General features: G+C 41.2%; 1 protein-coding gene and 1 long non-coding RNA gene across 3 annotated transcripts in view; one reads left to right on the top strand and one right to left on the bottom strand.

The window, feature by feature from the left end:
• Positions 1-24,585, top strand: part of LOC138757945 (uncharacterized) — a 54,772-nt gene that overhangs the window by 11,050 nt on the left and 19,137 nt on the right. The window lies entirely within an intron of this gene.
• The window catches only part of wdr32 (WD repeat domain 32), a 70,946-nt gene that overhangs the window by 4,875 nt on the left and 41,486 nt on the right, over positions 1-24,585 (bottom strand). Inside the window, exons 4-5 of one of the 2 annotated variants that reach the window (XM_069926127.1) lie at positions 13,939-14,141; positions 8,409-8,495 (exon numbers count right to left, since the gene is read on the bottom strand). In XM_069926127.1, coding sequence (XP_069782228.1) covers positions 8,409-8,495; positions 13,939-14,141 — 290 coding nt within the window. Of the gene's footprint in view, positions 1-8,408; positions 8,526-13,938; positions 14,142-24,585 lie in introns of both variants that reach the window. The other variant, XM_069926126.1, reaches the window with a different exon arrangement.

Below are 24,585 nucleotides of genomic sequence, written 5' to 3' on the forward strand. Positions count from 1 at the left end.
CATTGTCAGGGTTTGGTCAGGGACGATGGCTGTGGGGAAGAAACCGGCTTCAAGGCTGTTAATGTGTGCTTTCACACTCAAGCCTTCTCCCTGATGGGAGGAGGGAAAAGAGAGTGTGTCTGGGGTATGATGGGCGCTTCAGTATGTGTTGGCTGCCTCTCCAACGCAGTAGATGTAGATGGAGTGATTGGAGAGGAGGGAAGCTCGTGTTATGTTCTGAATTGTATTCACTACCTTCTGTAACTTCTTCTAATCTTCCAGAACAGCACCCTTTTGATGGTGCACCTTTAGAAGGTGTTGTGTACAGGGGTGACATACTGAACATCCTGAGTTTTCAATGATAGTAGAGATGTTGGTGCACTTGCTTGACTGTCATGTCAACATTTGAGCTCAGGTCAGATCATATTTATTTTCAGGAACTTGAAGTAAGACAAACTGAGCCTCTTCTGCCAATAGTTTCCTACTATGGGATACACTGAAGGCTTATTTAAGGGGCCAGATAATTGGATATACCAAAGGTATTAAAAAGGTATATGAAAGAAATAAATGATTTGGAAAAAGACTATCAAAGATCAGGCTCTGGAGGGGAGTCACATGATGGAGTAGTGGCTGGTCAAGTGGAACCTGACCTCTCCAGAGAAAAAAAAAGTTTGAAAAAACAGAGCTCAATAAACATAAAATACAGGAAGAGAAAGATAAAGTTACAGAGAAGAGACAGAAGATGGCACCCAAAAGAGAGAAAGTAAAAATAACAGAGAAAAGGGAAGAAGGAAAATCACTGGAGAAGAAAGAAGAAGGCCTTACCTGCACGTCAGAGCAGAGAGCCACCGTGGAGGGGAGCGGCTGATCTCCGAAGTTGTTGAGTTCCCAAAGGAGCGGTATCCTCCTGACCGGCGGACTTCAAAAATTGCTCTCAGAGCCAAGAAAAGTTGCGCAGTGCACAAGTAAAAGAAAAGGTTAACGCCGGTGGGAGGGGGACTCAGCTGAGGAGTGGCCAGCTGAGAGGCGCCCAGTATCGGGCGTTCAGCTAGGGGAAAGCAAACAAGAAAGAAGAAGAGTGGTGAGAAAGAGAATGAAGGGCGGGAAGAGGATGAGCGGCAACGGGGCGACCGGCAGGGGTTGACCTGCGGCAGGAGGCCCAGCAGTGGGTCGGCCTGCAGCAGGGGCCCAGCAGTGGGTTGGCCTGCAGCGGGAGGCCCAGCAGTGGGTCGGCCTGCAGCGGGAGGCCCAGCAGTGGGTCGGCCTGCAGCGGGAGGCCCAACAGCAGGAGACACAGCAGCTGGAGGCCCAGCAAGGAATCAGAAGCAGCTCATCAAAGAAGGATGAAGATATACAGATACAGAGAAGAGAAGAAGATGACACTGAAAGATGTGTCTTCTACTTTTACATATTGGTAAATATATTGGTTGAAATGGTTCATAGTGCAATAAATAATTACAAAAAAAAAATCAGGCTCTGAGGATAAATATAGGAATTTAATGAACAAAAAGCTCAAATACAACTCAATGCCAACATGCAAGATTAAATAAAATGATCCTGAGATCTAATCAACAGTATTATGAGTTGGGGGGGGGGGTGGGGGGGGAAGGGACCATAAAAGTCTTGGCAGGTGAGGGTGGAAGAGGTCTCAAGAACAATCAATGAGATTCAAATTGGGGGAGGGGGGGGGAAGGGAGGGAGACAAGATTTCATCTAAACCAAAGATGATTAAATTAAACATTTAAAAAGTTTCAGTGGAAGACACCACTAAAATAGATAATTCCTTGCTTACATTGGAACTACCAAGTTTGATCAAGATGAACGAGAGGAGCTGAGTGCCCCCTCCTCTAGAGAGGAGACTGAGAAAGCCCTGGGCTTATTGCAGATTAACGTCACTGGAGAAAGATGGGTTCCCTGCTGAATTTTATAGAGTTTGAGGATCTTTTAATGCCCCTTAATATGAAGGTGGTGGAATAGGTCTATTTCATTATTGAATGCAGATTATAAAATTATTCCAAAAGCATTGGCCAATAGATCGGCACAATATTTACTGAAGTTAATAAATCGAGATCAAGATGGATTTGGACAAAAGAGACAATCGGCAGAAAATATATGTAGATTACTGAATATTGCGCATCTGGCACAGTCAGAGGTAGATTCAGGCATGGCTGTAGCTCTGGACACAGAGAAGGCCTTTTGACAGACTGGATTGGGACTTATTCAAAGTACTGGAAAGATTTGGATTGGGACAATTGGTTAAGGACACTATCATAAACTCCAAACTAAAATTATTAAAATGGGGAAATATCTCCAGTGTTCCTGCTGGGTAGCTCCAGTAGGCAGGGATGCCATGCCCTCTGTCCCCAGCATTATTTATTCTAGCTATTGAACCACTGGCAGAAGCCATCTGACAGGATCCAGACATAAAGGGGTTCAAAGTGGGTCAGGAGGAGCATAAAATCAATTTGACTGACCTGGGGAGAAATGGGTAATTGGCCAGGCTGAGGTCCACACTAGAGGATTATGGCAAGATCTCTGGATATAAGATAAATCTGGATAAGAGTGAAATCATGCAAAGGGGGATTATAGACAATACCAACTTAATGCTGCAAGAGGGCATTAAATATTTGGGGATAAAAGTAGATAAGAATTTACGTCATTTATATAAATTCAATTATCTCCCTTTGTTCCAGAAGATTGAGGAGGACTTTGGTAGATGGAGAACCCTGCCCATAACTTTAGTGGGCAGAGTTAATTACATTAAAATGAAGGTGATACCAAGACTACAATATCTATTTCAGTCCTTGTCCATTCCATTGCCCCAGGACTTCTTTAAGATGCTCAATGGATGTGTCAGAAAGTTCTTGTGGAATGGTGAAATGGCTAGAATTTCTATTGAAAAGTCGACTTGGGATTATAAATCGGAAGGTCTAAAATTGCCGGATTTAAAAAAATATATTATTGGGCAGCCCAGTCAAGGTTCATCACCTCATTCTTTGAGGGAGGTGGTAATGTAGTAGGAAAAAAGATAGCAGGAGAGTTTATCTATAAATGGGATACTAAATTGATATCAAAGAAAACAGATAACCTCATATTAAAACACGGCAAAAAATAAATCAATGTATCGGAATAAAAGTGAGGATATCTCCTAAAGTGCCCTTGACCCAGAACAAATTAATACCCGTGATTTTAGGTAATAAGATCCTGGAAACCTTGATCAGGTGTATTGAGGATTGTTATGAGAAAGAGCAGCTTATATCATCTGAACAGCTATATGATTTGTTTAATAGAACTTTCTTCTGCTATCTTCAGCTAAGATCATTCTTAAGGGATAATTTAGGACCATGTGTAGTGACATGGAGATTCTAATTCAAAGGGGAATGCACGCAAGTTCATCTCTATGATGTATCTCCTATACCAAAGTGAGGGCCCGAAGCCAGGCTTACACAAATTGAGGGAAAGGTGGGAGACAGACTTGGGCACAACAAACCACAAGCGGTGCTGGTTAGACATGTGTACAGGTACAGACTGGTGCAGTACTATTTCCAGCATCAACTATACCTCACACCACAAAAACTTCATAAATCTAAATCAGAATTTTTGGAAATGTTCTTTAGGTATCGCTGTATACAAAGATGAGATCCTTCTGGGAAGACCAATAAACTTAAAATTGATCTGGGAGGACATAGGGGGCATTCTGAAAAAAATTACAAAGGTGGATTTTCCACAGGATCTGGAATTGTACCTTCTGGGAAACATTATGGACATTAGTTTTAGACATCCAAATACCAAATTCAGTTTGTGAAGGTCGCCTCGTCAGTAGCCAGGAAGCATACAGCAGTCACGTGGAAGTCCGACTCCCAACTAAATATTACACGATGGAATATGGAAATTCAGAGTTGTATTCCGCTGGAGAAAATCATATTCAATTAAAGGAAGAAATAGGACACTTTTTAGGGTGTGGCAACCCTATTTGCAACACATTGGTATGCAGATATAATTATACCCCTTCTGAATAAAGAAAATACAACCATTTGAGCCAGTAGTGAAATAATTGAGATCAATGAGTGAGATCAATAAGTCGTGGCACAGATGATGTGCTCTTGTATTTTTTTTCCTTTTCTTTATTTTAGGTCTCTTTGGGTTTTTCTCAAGTTTCCTTAAGGGTTTATGACTTTATTGCTATTCGGTTAATTGTATTTGTTTAATTTATATACTGTATTACTTTATATGCGCATTTTACAAACCAGGTACCCCCCCCCCCCCCCCCCAGCCCTGCACATTACATGCGTATGTGTGTTATATGAGAATATTTTTACATGTTAAAAGAACACTGACAATTAATAGCAGGCGCGTGAAAGTCAAACCGGCAATTTGTAGCGAGCATGGAACTATAACAGCAGCATTGAAAGAATGTGCACAATTAATAGCGGCCGTGGGAAAGACACGCTGGCAATTTATAGCAAGTGTGGGAAGATTATAGTGAGTATGAGAATATAATAGTGGCAATGAAAGAATGGGCACAATTTATAGTGGGCATGGAAAATTTTGATTTTGGGAATATCTCTTTGTAGTGAATCTCATGGTATTCCTATAAACAGGACATTCTGGCTAGAGCACTGCACCCATCCATGAGGGAGGAGATTAATATATAAAATTCCTCTGATTTCAGACAACATTAGAATTAAAATCCTGCTCAAATCTGAAAGGCCAACATGGTCTGTTTCCGCTCCGTAAATGGTTATATGAAGCCTGCATTCAATCTATCAACTGATTCCTCTCCAAAGCTTGTAATTTGTTGCAGCAGGATATCATTTATATAATTGGAGATTGACACCTCTGGGGGAAATTGATTGGGTGCTAATTGTGGGAGATCAACTGTGGCAGACACTGGCATGTGCTTTGTCAAATGTCCCATTTAAATGCAAATTGCTTTTGCCAGTCAGAATTTAGAATATTACACCCATGTGTTATATGCGTGTGTGCATTATACAAAAATATTTTTACCCAATTTATAAGTGAAAATTCGGTAATCTTGTCTTTGTTTTAATAGGGTGTGAGAGGGAGGGGCGGGGTGAATAAACTCTATATGTTATGTACTATTGCTGAAAGAAATCGTGTTGTTTGGATTTGTAAGAGTTTTGGAAAATCAAAAATAAAATATTTAAAAAAAACCTGAAGATATCTACTCTTTCAACTTCAGCATTATTAATTTGGACAGGGTGAGGACTCTGCCCCTTCTCCTAAAATCAACAATCATCCCCTTCATCAAATAATACTGAGAGATTGTTATCTTGGAACTATGCCACTAAACTTTCAATCCTTTTCCTGAATCACCAAAATGATTGATGAAAGCAGAGTGGTAAATGTGGTCTACGTGGACTTTAAAAAGTCACCTGAGAAGGTCCATATGGTAGGGTGGTGCACAAGGTAATGTGTTTATTGTAATATACACAATAACAATGTAGATATGCACCAAAATTCTTTCTTGCTGCAGCCAAACCAGTACATAAGATACACCAACTACAATAGCAGACATAAAATATTTGCAGTGCAGAAAGAGATCATGAATAAAGGATCAAAAATTCACATTCACAGTTAATGCAAAAGAAAAAAAAGTGGTACTTGGAATCCAAGACAGCTGGCTAATTGGATTCCAACATTGTTTTGGTGATAGGAGGCAGAGAATAGCTGTGGATTGGTGTTTTCTGTTTAGGAGTATGTGATGTACCATAGGGCTCAGTGCTGGGTCTTTGCTGTTTGTGATATATACCAATAGCTTGGTCATGAATGGAGGAGATATAAATATTAACCTTCCTGATGACAAAAACCAGTGGTAATGTGAATAGTTAGGAAGGTTGCAGACCATTGATAGATGGAATTTAGTTTTTAACAAGCTGATACTTTATGGGAAATCAAATAGGGGAAGGACATGCAAAGTAAATAGTTGGGCAGTAAGGAATGTTGATGAACAATGAGAAAGGGTAGAGATCAGAGAAGGTAGTACATCTCAAACCAATGCAGATCCCACCCCAACCCCATTGCTCGATTCACACCTCCTACTGCCTTGGGAAAGTAGCCAACACATTAAAAGACATCCCACCCTGGCCACACTCTCCTCACCTACCCCGCCCCCCCCCAAACTTCCAGAAGAAAATTCACGTGTGATATTGCATACCACCAGATTCAATGACAGTTTCTGTTCTGTCATTATCAGACTGAATGAACATCATACACACAAAATTTCATTGCCTTTGCTGAGCATTTACTGATCTCTCTCTAAAATTCTGCACTGCTTTTCTTGCTGTACAATGTATTGAATGACTAGCTGAACTGCAGGATGGTAACCACAGCAGTGAACCAGCAAGGGACCCAGTGGCTGAAAAACCCAAACAGGCTTTGGGCTGCTGGAGACTTGCTCATGGGAACCATGTATTAGAGCCAGGATTCGAGAGGGTGCTGAGGGGAAGAAGGGCTCCCAAAGGGTCCTCAACTGCTGAAGACTTCCTGTTTGTGCTGGAGGTTTGGATCTGGAGCTTAGGTTGCTGATGGATTGAACTGAAGTCTGTGGGGGTGCAGAGGCTATAGGAGTGTTGGAGGAGACACAGTAAGGGCTCCGGGCAACACTAATGATGACTTTGTCTTGTGACAGGCAGGGCAATTTTGAGGAATATTACATGTTCTACAGTATTACATGACAATAGTAATCCTGAATCTTGCTTACAAAAGAAACTCAGTGCATGTGATAATAAAAATGAAATAGATAGGGTAGACTGCAGGAAACCTCTCCAAACTCCAGAAGTAAATAAAGAAGTGGGCATGGGTTAATGGTAAAGAAAAGAGATTCAGAGGGGATATAAGAGGACCTTTTTTCACTTAGAGAGTGGCAAGTACCTGGGTTGAGTTGCTGAGAGCATTTAAATGTCCAGATGAGGCATAGACTGCTACATTCCTAGTGCTTGATGGGATTAGTGGCTTCTGCTTCGTGTGGACATGTTGAGGTGATTGGCCTGTTTCTATGCTGTACATTTCTGACTCTGAAGAGATCACACCTGGAATCTGTGTAACCTCATTAACTTTATAATCAATTCTCCCTGCAATAAACAATTACATGGAATCTCAGAAACCAGAATCTCTTCCCACCTACCCAATTGTTGAATGTGCAATGAGGTAAGATTAATAAAAAAGATGTGGTTAAGAATCCCCTGTGGGAGTAGTGATCACAAAATGTTCAGTTCCACATACAATTTGAGGTTAAATACCGAGGGTCCTTAAGCAATGTCCACAATTTAAATAAGATTTAAATATTGATAAACCAGTCCATGTAGATAGGGTGAGTTTCCCAGCACAGAAACAAGCTATTCGACACACCTTGTCCATGCCAACGAAGGTGCCTACCTGAACTAGTGCCATTTGCCTGCATTTAGATCATATCCCTCTAACCCTTTCCTATCCATGTACATGGCTAAATATTTTTTTATATTTTAATTGTACTCACCTCTACCACTTCCTGTGACAGCTTATTTCACATTTAACTACCTCCATGAATATAAGGCCCCTTTTAAATCTTTCCGCTCTTACATTAAATTTATGCCCTCCAGTTTTCGACTCCCCTACCCAGGGAAAAAAAGACTATGACAAGAAAAAAAATCCTAGCTTATTTAGCATCTCCTGACTACTCACACCCTTCAGTCCCTGTAACATCTTTGTCAATTGTTTCTGTATCCTTTTCAGCATACTAGCACAATTCCAAGTGCTCCATCATAACCAATGTCTTCAAGAATGACAATATGAAATCACAACTCCTGGAGAGAGAGGGAGGAGAGACAGACACCATCTGCTTGGAGAGTCCCCAAATGGAATACAAGGTGTTGTTCCACCAATTTGTGGGTTCCCTCGGTTTAGCAGTCCATGAGGCCAAGGACAGACATGTAAGCATGGGAGTTGGTTGCAGGATTGAAATGGTTGGCCACTGGGAGACCCTGGTATTGCAGCATACAGAGCAAAGGTGCTGAACAAAACGATTTGCCCATTCTACTTAACTGTCCAAGTCATCCAACTCACACTGCCACCCAGTTTAGTGTCATCTACAAATTTATATATTCTCATATTTCCATTAATTACTTTATATCTATTAAAGTAATTCTATCTATTCTATGACAAATACATGAAAATATCAATAAGGACACCAAGCTGTCACCTGGACAGATGTTAATCAAGATCATTACCTGACTGCACCATTCTGCCACTCTAAGGTTCAGATCTCAACTCTCAGGCATGTGAACATGCACTCAAAGAAGAGATACTTGGAACATTTTCAATGAAAGGCAATGCAGTGAAACTGCAATGATAATTGGAAAAGCATCAATATTTTACAGTACAGGACCTACAATAGCAAATATTTTCTCACTTCTTATTTATTCTATTACCTTTTCTATCAGCAAGTGCAGAAGACTGTGATGGATTTTTCTCAGAGCTCCAGGTTGTACCTGACTGATGACTTTGGGAGTGTAAACCTGGCAAGTTGCAAGAAGACAAAGTCAAATCTAGAGAAAAAAGATAGGCATTTTAATAGCAGGTCCCCAATTTGTCTCCTCTTTTATTTCTTAGATATACTTCATAAATTAATAAACGATGATTGTTGATCTGAGAAATATGTAACATGAGAAACATGATAGACATAATCCTGGTGTTATGAATAAAAAACAATGCAGTACCATTGGCAAGTCCCATCAAGCATATGAACCATTTTTGTCAGGCACGGGCTTCAGGTTAACCTGACTTCCTATTCTGCAGGTTACAACTCAAGGTTCATCTAGTTTTGTTTAGTTTTGAAGATTTATTGCTTCCACCATCACATCAGAGAGTGATTTCCAGACCCTCACTGTTCATTAAGCGAAATTATTTTTTTTTCCCCACTTGCTTCAAACCTCCAATCATTGGTTTAAATCTATACCCACTCATTTCTGATGTTTTTGTTGAGAAAAATCACATCAATGCTGTTTACCCTTTCAATGTACCTCACAATTTCATGCACTTTAATTAAATCTCCCTCATTTTCTTTTATTCCAGACCTTTGCTCCTCAATACTTCCAAGTCTGAAACACATTCTTGCAATTGAAAATTTAAAAAAAAACCTTACAAATGCTAGAAATCTGACAAAATGTTTGAAGGTTGGGAAATTATTTTATTTCAGGCTCAATGGGTTTTGTTCCACAATTATGGATAGATTAAAGGGACATGGGATTTAATTGAAACATGAAAGTCTGTAGATGTTGTGATTGTAGTTTAAAAAAAAATGCTGGAGGAACTCAGTTGGACTCACAGTGTCAAAAAGAGTTAAAGATATAGAGATTTTAGTTACAGGATAAAATTGGGGGAATTGGGATTAGATTTGGAGCAAGGATCAAGGTGTGCAAGATTATGACAGGTTCGATACAGTAAACAAGGAAAGTGTTCCCATCAGTGGAATTCAAGCACCAAGAGGCAAAGATTTAAAATGTTGGGAATAAAATGCAAGAAAAACCCATTTGACCAAGAGATTGACAATGATCAAATGAAGATTGGTGAAGTTTGGATAGTGCAGAAGTTTGTCAAAGGATACAGTTCAGTTGGAAATTTAAATGGAAAAATAGCATATGGTATTTAATCTAGTTTAATACGTGTTGCACTTTGGAATGTCAAATACACCAAATAATTTATATGGTAAATTGCAGAGCACTTAGAGCATTGATGCTCACACCATCACACAATCCTCCACCTATACCTCCCGATGCCTTGGAAAAGCAGCCAATGTACTAAAGAATTCATCCCACCCTGACCACACATCCACCCACCTGTCAGGAAAAAGATTCAAAGGTGTGAAATCAAGTACCAGCAGAATTTGTTTCTTTCCCACGACTATCAAACCTCACACAAGCGAGTAAAATATTGCCCTTCCTCATCTGAACTGATTTCTCTCTCTGTAACTCTACTTGATAGTCTGTGTTTTATTCTACAAGATTCTCTGGATAAAGCAACAAACAAACCCTTTCACTTGCCTCACTATAAATGACAACAAACTTGAAATGTGAAAAAAAAAGAAAAGCTGATGACCAAGGGATTGTACGATAGTTTCACTGTTCCCAGAATGAGGCAACACAAACAGATTGGATGGTAAGGAAGGTGTACGGCATGCTTGCCTTCATCAGTTGGGTCATGAAATGCAAAACTTTGGCTCAGCCACATTTTGACTCTTGTGTGCAATCAGGATCATCACAATGGAGGAAGGATGTGGAGGCCTTTGAGAGAGTGCAGAAGAGGGTTCTCAGGTTGTTGAGCGAAAAGAGGTTGGAAAAACTTGGGTTGATTTTTTTTATTGGTGCATCAGAGGATGGGGTGGGGAAGGGATTCAGATGGAAGCTCATATAATTGTGAGAGACAAAGATAGGGGAGGCCATTAGAATCTTTTACTCAGTGTGAAAATGTCAAACACTCATGGGATCGTGCAGCAGCCCACGTGCAAAAACATGCACCAGCCCGCAAAATGGCTGATGAACACAATGACCGCACGTACCTGGGAGTGACACTGGCTGTCATCCCAGGTGACCTCCACACGGCGGGAAGATGGGGAACTTTGGCGGGAATGGCAACCAATCTTAGGACAGCACTCCGATGTCGTGGGGCCCAGAAAAGTGCGATGGCCAGAACAATAAACCAGCCTCATTTTCCAAGACTTTAGTGTGCGTGTCGTTCTTCTCCACATTTGCGTAGCATGTACACTACATTGGTGACCCCGACAGGTCCAACCGGCAGTTGGACCAAAAGATGACCATCCACGTGGTCTCTCTTAGGCTTCCAACGTTTTGGTGTCACTGCCGACAGCCGCTACTTTTACATTGTGAGTGCCCTCGATCAGAACACAGCAACAAGGGTCAAAGATTTCCTACGGCAGCCTCTGGAGCAAGGCAAATACATGGACGTCAAAGAGCTACTAACACACATTTTTGGGCTTTCCCATCGCGAGCACACTGCCCAATTGCTGCACATGGACAGATTGGGGGATAGGACCCCATCTGCCTTAATGAGCGAGATGCTTGCCACAAGCCTTGCTTGCTCTTTGAGCAAATCTTTCCAGAGCATTTGCCTGAGGATCTCCGATTCTTGGTCACGGACAAGGATGTCAGCGATCCTCGAAGGGTAACAGCTCAGGCAGACATGCTCTGGAGAGTGAAGAAGGACACCAGTGGTGTCATAAATCACATCAACAAGCCCCACGAACAACCCCCGGCGAGATCAAGGCCAGTGGAAAGGCAAGTTAACACCCCGGGACAACTATGCTACTACCACCAGCAATGGGGTGCGGAGGCCCATCGATCTCGCCCACCCTGTGGGTTTTTGAGAAACATTCTGGCCAACTGTTGTTGATGGCTACAGTGGTTAGCCCACATGATAAGAATCCTGCCATCAACCAACTATTATGCTTTTAAGTTCGGTCTTCTAAAAGTGCATCACTTCACACTTTTAAAGATTGCACTCTATCTGCCACTTCTGTGATGAACTCTGGATCGTGTCTATATCCGGCTGTGACCTACAATAACTTTGCCCACTATCGACAACACCTCCAACCTTATTGCCAATGACAAACTTACTGATCCTTTATTAAAACATCTGTGGACGATTGTGTCCTTACCCAAGCAATCCCCATGTCATAAGTGTTCTGTAATTAGTAAGGGATTACTTAAAGTGATATGTGATTGGAAAGAAAAAGTTTGAAAACCACTGTTTTAATCGTACCTAGTTGACTCATGTGCACGGTTTCATAATTCCAAAGGAAATGGGCCAATGACAATTTTTCTCAAGCAAAATATTTCAGTAACAATTGAGTCTAGAGCAGAGGTTCTCAACGTTCCCTTCCCATCCCATATCACCTTGGGATTGCTTAAGGTGGAATGTGAATTTAGGGGGGCAGTTTGAAAAACAACTGGTATACGACATGCTTACCTTCATTAGCCAAATCACTGAATACAAGAGTTGGGACATCATGTTAGTTTTCTAAAACATTGGCTAAACTGAACTAGGAGTACAGGTTTTCCTCAACTTGCTACCTAAGCGACTTATGTTCATCCACACATGACTGAAAATATTTTTCAAATAAAGAAAAAATATACAACTTACACAGATTATGTTGTATTTGACAAACTATAACAGGGTGATACAGGCCATGCAAGAGCCAAAATGTGCATACTTACCTTGCCAGTCGGTGTCCTGGGGTCTGTAGGCTGGGTACAGCCATCTTAATTCCTGTGCGCATACATGAGTTTTTTCAGTTAGTGCATGCGCGGTAGGTTCGCGTAATAGAGTTTGGTTGGCACGAGCGAGAGTTAAGGGCACCAATTCAATTTCGTTAGGACGCTTAACTCGTGCATACACCAACCAAACTCCAATATGCGCCAACTGAAAACTTGCGCCTGCCCACAGGAATCAAGATGGCTACGCCCAGCCTATGGACCCCAGGACACCAACAAGGTAAACATGGACCAGAATGTGGAAATATTCGCCAAGATTGATCGACAAATTTAGGAAGCTTAAAGTTGTTATCATCTAGTTTGAGATACGACGGATCTTTCAGTCCCAATTATGGATGCAAGTTGGGGAGTTCCTGTAGTGTGAAATTCAGGTCACCAGACTGTAGTAAAGACTTGATTAAGTTAGAGAGGAAACTGAAATTATTCAGAATGATGTTGTCTGCATTGAAAGGCTTGAGTTCAAGGAGAGACTGAACAGTCTGGATTTTTTTTTCGCTGGACCAAAATGAGACTAAGAAGTGACATAATAGAGATGCACAAAATTACAGGGGACATCACTAAGAGAGATAGCCAGTGTTTGTTTCCTTGGCTAAAATTAGAGAGCATTAGTGTGTGAGACAGAGGAAGTTTACAGGGGACCTGAGGGATAAACTGGAGTTGTTAATAGATGGAATTAACTGCCAGAGGAGATATTGGAGGAAGGATCTCTGACAATATTTAAAAGGCATCTTGACGAGTACTTAAATGAGCATGGCAGAATCAAATATAAAATTAATGCAGATAAATGTGACAAACATGATGGTTGGTATGAACAGGGGCCACTTCTCCTGACTCAGGAGTCAGTCACTACCTTTCTTTCACAATTCCATACTGACTGCCCGAGATTGACTGACTGTACGCTCTCACGCTGCTTTCAGACTCTCTACTTTTTCCCATCAAATTTCCCACAAACTACATCAGGGTTTCTTCCTTTCAATTCTGAACAATTTTACCACAGCAGCAACCTTTCCATCCTCTGAACATCTTCAGAGAACAGAAAATTTTAGTGAAAATGATTTGTAAATTAATACATTTTCCATAGCGCACTATTCAATAATAAATACTGCAGGAAAGATATCAATAAGATGGAAAGAGTGCAGATGAGATTTACTAGGAGGTTGCTGGGACTTGAGGAACTGAGTTACAGGGAAAAGTTAAACAGGTTAAGACTTTATTCCCAAGAGCATGAAAGAATGAGGGGAGATTTGATAGAGGTGTATGAAATTATGAGGTGTATATAGTAAATACAAGCAAGCTTTTACCAGAGGTTCAATGAGATACAAGCCAAGGGACATGCGTTAAGAGTGAAGGGGAAAGTTGAGAGGGAACCTGTTCACACAGAGTGGTGAAAGTCTGGGTCAAGCTGCCAGCTGAAGTGATGAATGTAGGCTCAATTTTTACATTTAAAAACATTTTTGACAGGTACGTTGATAGAAAGGGTATTGAGGACCATGAGGAGCAGATCAATGAGACAAAGCAGACTAGATGGGCCAAAGGACCTGTTTCAGTGCTGTAGTGTTCTATGGGTCTATCTAGAACATTTGAAAGCTATTTTACTGATTCATAAAATCAGGTTCTATGAATATACCGTAATATTTATGCAAGTATCACATTTTATGCTCACTGAACGAACCTGTACTTGAAGCAGAACGTTTTCCTCTCAAACTACGACAAGCAGATACTTCCAGAGATTGGGTTAAATCAAGGTCATGAAGAATCAGAAGATAACCAGATGACGTTGATATCAGCATTTTTGAACAATCTGGTGTAAGACGCATTCTCATCAAATAACGTGTGTGAAAGAATTTTTTATGTGGACAGCCATCTTCTGTGCATCTGTTTTAACAGAAAAACAAAATGAAAGAAATAATCAACTTAATGCCTTTAGAAATAAATGTTGTAACTGCAAATGGTCACATCACTGAGCTAGGTTTTACTGTACTGAATAACGAATAGGAGGTAGAACATAATAAATAGGAGTAGGCTATTTGGCCCATCAAGCCTGTTCCGCTGTTCAGTAAGATCATGGCCAATCTGGCCGTGGAGTCAGCTCCACCCATCTGCCTTCCCCCCCCCCCCCCCCCCCACCCATAACCCTCAATTCACTGACTTCTTTCTTTGGCTTGGCTTCGCAGACGAAGATTTATGGAGGGGTAATGTCCACGTCAGCTGCAGGCTCGTTTGTGGCTGACAAGTCCGATGCGGGACAGGCAGACACGGTTGCAGCGGTTGCAAGGGAAAATTGGTTGGTTGGGGTTGGGTGTTGGGTTTTTCCTCCTTTGTCTTTTGTCAGTGAGGTGGGCTCTGTGGTCTTCTTCAAAGAAGATTGCTGCCCGCCGAACTGTGAGGCGCCAAGATGCATGGTTTGGGGCGATATCAGTCCACTGGCGGTGGTCAATGTGGCAGGCACCAAGAGATTTCTTTAGGCAGTCCTTGTATCTCTTCTTTGGTGCACTTCTGTCATGGTGGCCAGTGGAGAGCTCGCCATATAACACGATCTTGGGAAGGCGATGGTCCTCCATTCTGGAGACGTGACCTACCCAGCGCAGCTGGATCTTCAGCAGCGTGGATTCGATGCTCTCGGTCTCTGCCATGCCGAGTACTTCAACGTTAGGGATGAAGTCGCTCCAATTAATGTTGAGGATGGAGCGGAGACAATGCTGGTGGAAGCGTTTTAGGAGCCGTAGGTGATGCTGGTAGAGGACCCATGATTCGGAGCCGAACAGGAGTGTGGGTATGACAATATGTATATATATATGTATATATATATATCTATATATATATATATAGATATATATATATATATATAAACCTAATCCCTCCCTCTCAAGTACCCATAAGAAAGAAAAGATTATAAAATAGATATATAAATTCAAATCAACCGCCATAAACAGAGATCCATCACTAGGATGAGCTATTGAGATATTAAATTTTCAAACCAACATGTAGACAAGGGGTTCATATTTTAAAAAAAAGTGGTATTTATCACTTGTAAACTACAAATTATTTTTTCAAGAGGAATATAAGATCTCATTTCAATATGCCATCTTTGCATCCCCAAAAATCCATATCAGACTTCCAAGTACTGGTACAAAATCCTTTATCCAGAACCTTTGGGGGACAGTGCCAAATTTTGGATTTTTCCTGATTTCGGAAAGCCAGATTTAAACCCACCTGAATTGTGCTGCCGTATCCACCCACACCCCCTTTCAGTTGTGCTGCCATCTCCCTCCGACTCACCCGCTCAATTCGCGCTGCCGGTCCCTTCCCCATGCCTGCCTGACTCGCACTGCCGGTCTCTCCCGCATGCCCGCCCGACTCGCACTGCCAGTCTCCCCCACACGCCTGCCCGACTTGCACTGCCGTCTCTCTCCACACTTGCCAGATTTTGAAGCTTTCTGGATTTTAGATGTCCGGATAAAGGATTGTGTACCTGTAATAGCTACACATTTCCTTGAAACAGCTAAAGCTGATCGTAAAAATGCAATTTGATACATAGTTAACCTTAATTTTAAAGTAAACATTTTAAATATTTCCCCACAAAAATAACATTGGATCCAATGGAAGTTTAACTTTTAATATTTTAAATTTTAACTTTGATGAAAGATTTGAATTTAGTTGCTATTTGGAGAAAATTAAATTCGAAGGAAAAGGATTATTCATTTTATTCTTTGAGGTTTAACTCTTATTCTAAAATAGATTTCTTTTGAATTTCAGCTCAGTTACAAGGACAAGTTATGCATGCAGAATATAAGGCTAGGATTTTATCAGATCATTCAACTTTATTGATGTCATGTTTAGGTTCTGAAAATATTAATTCATCTTATAGACGGAAGTTTAATTCTTCGTTGTTAAGAAATGTTGATATTTGTAACTATATAAGAAATCAAATTCAAGAATATTTAGATAGTAATACTGATTCAGTTGATAATAAATTTATTTTGTGGGATGCTTTAAAAGCTTATTTAGGAAGTCAAATAATACGTTTTTCTACTCAAATTAAGAAAGATTATCTTAAAGATAATCCCAACAATGAAGACGCTGTTTACATCCGGTACCGCACGGATGGCAGTCTCTTCAACCTGAGGCGCCTGCAAGCTCACACCAAGACACAAGAGAAACTTGTCCGTGAACTACTCTTTGCAGACGATGCCGCTTTAGTTGCCCATTCAGAGCCAGCTCTTCAGCACTTGACGTCCTGCTTTGCGGAAACTGCCAAAATCTTTGGCCTGGAAGTCAGCCTGAAGAAAACTGAGGTCCTCCATCAGCCAGCTCCCCACCATGATTACCAGCCCCCCCACATCTCCATCGGGCACACAAAACTCAAAACGGTCAACCAGTTTACCTATCTCGGCTGCACCATTTCATCAGATGCAAGGATCGACAATGAGATAGACAACAGACTCGCCAAGGCAAATAACGCCTTTGGAAGACTACACAAAAGAGTCTGGAAAAACAACCAACTGAAAAACCTCACAAAGATAAGCGTATACAGAGCCGTTGTCATACCCACACTCCTGTTCGGCTCCGAATCATGGGTCCTCTACCGGCACCACCTACGGCTCCTAGAACGCTTCCACCAGCGTTGTCTCCGCTCCATCCTCAACATCCATTGGAGCGCTTACATCCCTAACGTCGAAGTACTCGAGATGGCAGAGGTCGACAGCATCGAGTCCATGCTGCTGAAGATCCAGCTGCGCTGGATGGGTCACGTCTCCAAAATGGAGGACCATCGCCTTCCCAAGATCGTGTTATATGGCGAGCTCTCCACTGGCCACCGTGACAGAGGTGCACCAAAGAAAAGGTACAAGGACTGCCTAAAGAAATCTCTTGGTGCCTGCCACATTGACCACCGCCAGTGGGCTGATAACGCCTCAAACCGTGCATCTTGGCGCCTCACAGTTTGGCGGGCAGCAACCTCCTTTGAAGAAGACCGCAGAGCCCACCTCACTGACAAAAGGCAAAGGAGGAAAAACCCAACACCCAACCCCAACCAACCAATTTTCCCCTGCAATCGCTGCAATCGTGTCTGCCTGTACCGCATCGGACTTGTCAGCCACAAACGAGCCTGCAGCTGACGTGGACTTTTTACCCCCTCCATAAATCTTCGTCCGCGAAGCCAAGCCAAAGAAAGATCTTAAAGAGGTAGATAAATTGGAAAAATAAATAAAGATTTGCAAAGAGGCCTGTCTGAAAGGAAAAATATAGATTTAATAAATAAGAAAATGTATTATAATTTGGTACAGACTTATAGAACCAGAGTAATTAATTCAGAGATATAGACAGAAATATTATGAATTGGGGGAGAGCACTCATAAGGTATTGGCTTGGCAATTGAAGACAGAACAGAGTTCAAGAACTATTAATGTTATTAATAGAAATTCAAAAATTACTTATAAACCTGAAGATATAAATGATTCCTTTAGAGAATTTTATTCTAATTTATATACATCTCAATCCAAGAATGAAGTAAAGATTAATAGTTTTTTTATCTGAAGTTCATCTTCTTTCTTTAAATTGCCAAGATCATGAAGATGTAGATTCCCCATTTACAGCTAAAGAAGTTATTAATGTTCTTAATGCTATGCAAAATGGTAAGTCTCCAGGTGAAGATGGTTTTCCATTTAAATTTTATAAGTAACTTAAAGATTTGTTAATACCTTCATTAATGGAGGTATTGAAACAAGCAATGGAAGTTCATCCTTTACTGGAGTCTTTTTCTAATGCAATTAGAACAGTAATACCTAAGAAAGGTAGAGATTTGTTAAAGACTGAATCTTATAGACCAATTTCGTTATTAAATGTTGATTACGAAATTGTAGCTAAAGTTTTGGCAAATAGGTTGACTAAACATTTACCAAATTTAATTCATTTAGATAAATCTTGATTTGTTAAAAAATGGTATTCTGCAGATAATTAATTAGTTTAATTCATATTTCTCAGAAGAAATCTGATTTAGCAATGGTTTTATCATTAGATGTTGTAAAGGTGTTTGATAGATTAGAATGGAGTTTGTACATTCTCCAGGCAAATCGGTTTCCTCCCACCCTTCAAAATGTATGGAGTGGGGGGAGGGGGGGGTTGAGGGTTAATTGGGTATATTTAGATAACATAACATAACATAACAATTACAGCACGGAAACAGGCCATTAGGCCCTTCTAGTCCGCACCGAACCAAACACCCCTTTCTAGTCCCACCTCCCTGCACAATGCCCATAACCCTCCATCTTCTTCTCATCCATATACCTGTCCAACCTTTTCTTAAATAATACAATTGACTCCGCCGCCACTATTTCTCCCGGAAGATCATTCCACAAGGCTACCACTCTCTGAGTAAAGAAGTTCCCCCTCATGTTACCTCTAAACCTCTGCCCCTTAATTCTTAACTCATGTCCTCTTGTTTTAATCTTTCCTCCTCTTAACGGAAATAGTCTAACCACATCCACTCTGTCTATCCCTTTCATAATCTTAAATACTTCTATCAAATCCCCTCTCAACCTTCTACGCTCCAAAGAATAAAGACCTAATCTGTCCAATCTCTCCCTATACTCTAGATGCTTAAACCCAGGTAACATTCTGGTAAACCTTCTCTGCACTCTCTCCACTCTGTTTATATCCTTCCTATAATTAGGCGACCAGAACTGCACACAGAACTCCAAATTAGGCCGCACCAACGTCTTATACAATCTCAACATCACCTCCCAACTCCTATATTCCATGCAATGATTGATAAAGGCCAGCATACTAAAAGCCTTCTTCACCACCCTACTCACGTGAGTTTCTACCTTCAGGGAACGATGTACCGTTACTCCTAAATCTTTCTGCTCTTCTGTATTCATCAATGCTCTCCCATTTACCACGTATGTCCTATTCTGATTCTTCTTACCAAAATGAAGCACCTCACACTTATCAGCATTAAATTCCATCTGCCATTTTTCAGCCCACTTTTCTAAGCAGACCAAATCCCTCTGCAATCCTTGAAAACCTTCTTCATTATCCACTATTCCACCCATCTTAGTATCGTCTGCATATTTACTAATCCAATTTACCACCCCATCATCTAGATCATTAATGTATATAACGAACAACAATGGGCCCAATACAGATCCTTGAGGCACACCACTGGTCACCGGCCTCCAACCTGACAGACAATTATCCACTACCACTCTCTGGCCTCTCCCTTTCAGCCAATGTTCAATCCATTTGACTATCTTAAAATTTATACCTAAAGACTGCACCTTCCTAACTAACCTTCCATGTGGTACCTTATCGAAGGCCTTACTGAAGTCCATATAGACAACATCCACTGCGCTACCCTCATCCACATTCCTAGTCACCTCTTCAAAAAATTCAATCAGATTGGTCAAACATGACCTTCCTCCCACAAATCCATGTTGAGTGCTCCTGATCAGACCCTGTCTATCCAGATGTTTATAAGTACTATCTCTAAGAATTTTCTCCATTAATTTACCTACCACAGACGTCAAACTTACAGGCCGATAGTTGCCAGGCTTCCTCCTTGAACCCTTTTTAAATAACGGAACCACATGTGCAATGCACCAATCCTCCGGCACTATCCCCATATCTAATGACATTTGGAAAATTACTGCCAGAGCCTCTGCTATTTCCTCCTTCACTTCTCTCAATGTCCTGGGGAAGATCCCGTCTGGTCCCGGAGACTTATCCACCTTTATATTCTTCAAAAGCCTTAAAACTACACCTTTTGTAATCTCTATATTCCCCATATTTACCCAATTTGCTTTTTTTATCTCATCTCCCAATATCCTTCTCCTTAGTGAATACCGAAGAAAAGAAACTGTTCAATATCTCCCCCTTTTCTCTAGGCTCCACACACAGTTTTCCGCTCTGATTTTCTAAGGGACCAATTTTGTCTCTAGCTTTCCTCTTACCATTAACATATTTGTAGAACTCTTTTGGATTAGTTTTCACCCTGCTTGCCATAGTTTCCTCGTACCTTCTTTTAGCTTTCCTAATTCCTCTTTTAAGACTCCTCTTACATTCAATGCATCTTTCAAACATCTCCTTAACTCCATGCTTCTTATATCTAATGTACGCCTCCCTTTTTCTTCGAACCAAGTTTCCAATATTCCTTGAAAACCACGGCTCTCTCAAACCTTTTGCCCCTCCTTTTAACCTAACAGGAACATAAAGCTTTTGCACTCTCAAAATCTGATCTTTAAAAGACTTCCATCTCTCTACTACATCCTGCCCATAAAACAAATTGTCCCAATGCACACCCTGCAAGTCCTTTCGCATCTCCTCAAATCTAGCTTTTCCCCAATCAAAAATCTCAACCCTTGGCCCTGACTTCTCTCTTTCCATAATGACATTGAAGCTGATGGCATTATGATCACTGGACCCGAAGTGCTCGCCAACACTAACCTCCGTCACTTGACCCATCCTATTTGCCAACAGTAGATCTAACACTGCTCCTTCTCTGATTGGCACCTCTACATTTTGTTGTAAAAAACTATCTTGCACACATTTCACAAACTCTAACCCATCCAGTCCTTTCACAGAATGTGTTTCCCAATCTATATGTGGAAAATTAAAATCTCCCATAATTACAACCCTATGCTTATCACAAATATCTACTATCTCCCTACAGATTTGCTCCTCTAGGTCTCGGTCCCCTCCGGGTGGTCTATAATACACCCCTACAAGTGTAACCTCTCCTTTCCTACTCCTCAGTTCCACCCAAATAGCCTCCGTGGATGTGCCCTCTAATCTATCCTTCCTAGGCACCGCTGTAATATTTTCCCTGACAAGCAATGCAACCCCACCTCCTCTTGCCCCTCCGACTCTATCACACCTAAAACAACGAAACCCAGGGATATTCCGTTGCCAATCACATCCCTCCTGCAACCATGTCTCACTAATCGCTACCACATCATACTTCCAAGTATCAATCCACACCTTCAGCTCATCCACCTTTTTTACAATACTCCTGGCATTAAAATATATGAATTTCAGAGATTTCCCAATTTTTAATCCCTGTTTTCCCTCATCTTTAATAACAACATTATTTACTTTTCCTGCCAATTGCCCTTCACAGGCTCCTGGGTCAGAAGGGTGGTTTACCATGCTGGATGTCAAATTTAAATAAATAAAAGTAAGGAAGTCCAGTTTTACCAGTATGCCGTATAGTTGCAGCACAACTTCGCTGCTCTCAAATACAAACCCTCAAAGGACAACATTCTATTTGCTTTCTTGATTATCTAGTGCACCTTCAAAACTACTTTTTATGACTCATGCACAAACACTCCCAAGTCTCTCTGTACAACAGCATGCTGCAATCTTTCACTGAAGTAATAATCTGATCTATTTTTTTCTTTCAAAGTGGGTGACATTTATCAACATTGTCCTCCATCTGCCAGACCCTCACCCACTCACCCATCTCTCCAAAAAGTCTCCATATCCTCTGCACAATTTGATTTTCTATTCATCTTAAGAATCATTTGCAAACTTGGATAAACTACATTTGGTCCCCTGTTCCATATCATTAAGATATATATTGAAAACAGTTGCAGGCCCAGAATGGAGCCCTGCGGCACTCTATTCACCATTCATTCCTAACCAGAAAAACATCCATTTATCCCAACTCAATCCTTTCTGTCCGTTAACCAAGCCACTATCCATGTTGATGGATAGAGTCTGGAAAAACAACCAACTGAAAAACCTCACAAAGATAAGCGTATACAGAGCCGTTGTCATACCCACACTCCTGTTCGGCTCCGAATCATGGGTCCTCTACCGGCACCACCTACGGCTCCTAGAACGCTTCCACCAGCGTTGTCTCCGCTCCATCCTCAACATCCATTGGAGCGCTCACACCCCTAACGTCGAGGTACTCGAGATGGCAGAGGTCGACAGCATCGAGTCCACGCTGCTGAAGATCCAGCTGCGCTGGATGGGTCACGTCTCCAGAATGGAGGACCATCGCCTTCCCAAGATCGTATTATATGGCGAGCTCTCCACTGGCCACCGTGACAGAGGTGCACCAAAGAAAAGGTACAAGGACTGCCTAAAGAAATCTCTTGGTGCCTGCCACATTGACCACCGCCAGTGGGCTGATAACGCCTCAAACCGTGCATCTTGGCGCCTCACAGTTTGGCGGGCAGCAGCCTCCTTTGAAGAAGACCGCAGAGCCCACCTCACTGACAAAAGGCAAAGGAGGAAAAACCCAACACCCAACCCCAACCAACCAATTTTCCCTTGCAACCGCTGCAATCGTGTCTGCCTGTCCCGCATCGGACTGGTCAGCCACAAACGAGCCTGCAGCTGACGTGGACTTTTTACCCCCTCCATAAATCTTCGTCCGCGAAGCCAAGCCAAAGAAAAAAAATCCATGTTGATACATTTCCCCCCCCCAACTCCATGGACCTTGTCTTATTGATGATGATGAGCATCTTACTGTACACAACATCCACGACTCTCATTATATCCTCAAAGAATTCTCACAAGTTTGTCAAACATGACTTGTACTTGCTGAATTCTTGTTGCTTTTGCCTGATGGAACAATTTCTATCCATATGTCCCACTTCCTTCCTGAGAGTTTCCAGCCTTTTCCCAATTACAGACAGTGGTGTGACATTTACTATCTTCCAATTTGCTGGGACCTACTCAAAGGCTATAAAGAATATTAGTAATTTTTACCAAATGCTTCTACTATAACTTGGCATTTCCTTCAGTCCCTTGGGACCACGGGACTTGGGTATCTTCAGGCCTACTGTTTACTCTGCACTACCGCTCCAGTGATGATGATAATATTGAGCTCCTCACCTGCCACCATATCCATAACATCTCTCTAACATGTTAGATGTGTCCACCACCGTGAATACAATCACAAAATAGTCATTTAAGGTCTTGGCTTTTTCTGCATTACCCATTAATTTTAGGTAGTGTGATGTGCTTGCTTTCATTATTCGGGGATTGCGTTTAAGAGCTTTGAGGTAATGTTGCAGTTCTATAAGACTCTGGTTAGACACACTGGTGTTCAGTTCTCGTTACTTCATGACAGGAAGGATGTTCACACTTTAGAGAGGGTGCAGAGATCAACTAGGATGCTGCCTGGATTGAAGATCATGTCTTATCAAGCAAAATTGACAGATCTCAGGCTTATCTCTTTGGTGTGACAAAGAATGAGAGGAGACTTAATCAAGGTACACAAGATTATGAGGGGCTGAGAAAGGGTGGAAAAGCAGCATCTATTCCACCCCCCCTCCCCCCCACCCCGCAACAATAGCAAATATTAGAGGGCACCAATTTAAGATGTGGAGGAGAGTTCAGCAGAAGTGTCAAAAGAAGTTTTTTTTAAAAAAACATTGAGACTAGTGGGTGCCTGGAATGCATTGCCAGGGGTGGTGATGGAGGCTCCTCAAAAGACTCCTAGAAAGGTATGTGGATGTCAGAAAAATAGAGGATTATGGATGTGACAAGGAAGGATTAGATTATCAAGTAAATTTGCATAGGTTGCCTCATGGCATTGTCATGTCATCAGAACAAGTTGCAAACAGCCTGTTATCAAGAAACCTAAAAGAAAACGATAAAACACATTAATTTACTTATAAAACACAAAACAAAAAACATCTCAGAGTATAGTGTAGCAGTAACTTAATCTATTTAAAAGCCATTCAAATTTTTTGCATGCACACTGTTGAGTTTAAACATAAAACACAAAAAAAATCACATTTTTAAATACAAACTCCACAACAAACATTTGAACTCAAGAACAAATCTTCAAAAGATTAATGCCGTTTACGCAGTGGGTGATGAATATTGCATCATGGGCTGAAGGACTTGTACTACACTGTAACGTTCTATACACTTTTTCATCTTCCAAAGCACCAACATTCACTTTATCTACCACTTTTCGCTTTATATTAAATAAAAAATTGGTACTATTTGTATTAGTTTACTTCCGTAACACATCTTTCCTTTCTTTATTGATTTCTTGCTGGTTCTTTGGTGCTTTTTGAAGTTCTCCCAATCTTCCAATTTCCCACTACTCTTGGTGACAAAAAGCATTAGCTTTTTGTTTGATGCTTTCCTTTGTATCCATGTATCTATCTCCCCTCTTTGTGGCTCTCATCTCACTCCTCCAATTCTTTCACTCAAGAGAAAATAAAGTCAGCCAATCCAATATTGCCTTAATAAAGTCCTCCAATCTGTCAACATCCAAAAATTGAAAGAGATTGAGAACATGAGTGGCTTTAAAAGCAACTGGCAGGTGACCTGAAAAATTTCAAATGGATTCAAT

The sequence above is a fragment of the Narcine bancroftii genome, chromosome 3, assembly GCF_036971445.1.
Source record: "Narcine bancroftii isolate sNarBan1 chromosome 3, sNarBan1.hap1, whole genome shotgun sequence".
Classification (NCBI taxonomy): domain Eukaryota; kingdom Metazoa; phylum Chordata; class Chondrichthyes; order Torpediniformes; family Narcinidae; genus Narcine; species Narcine bancroftii.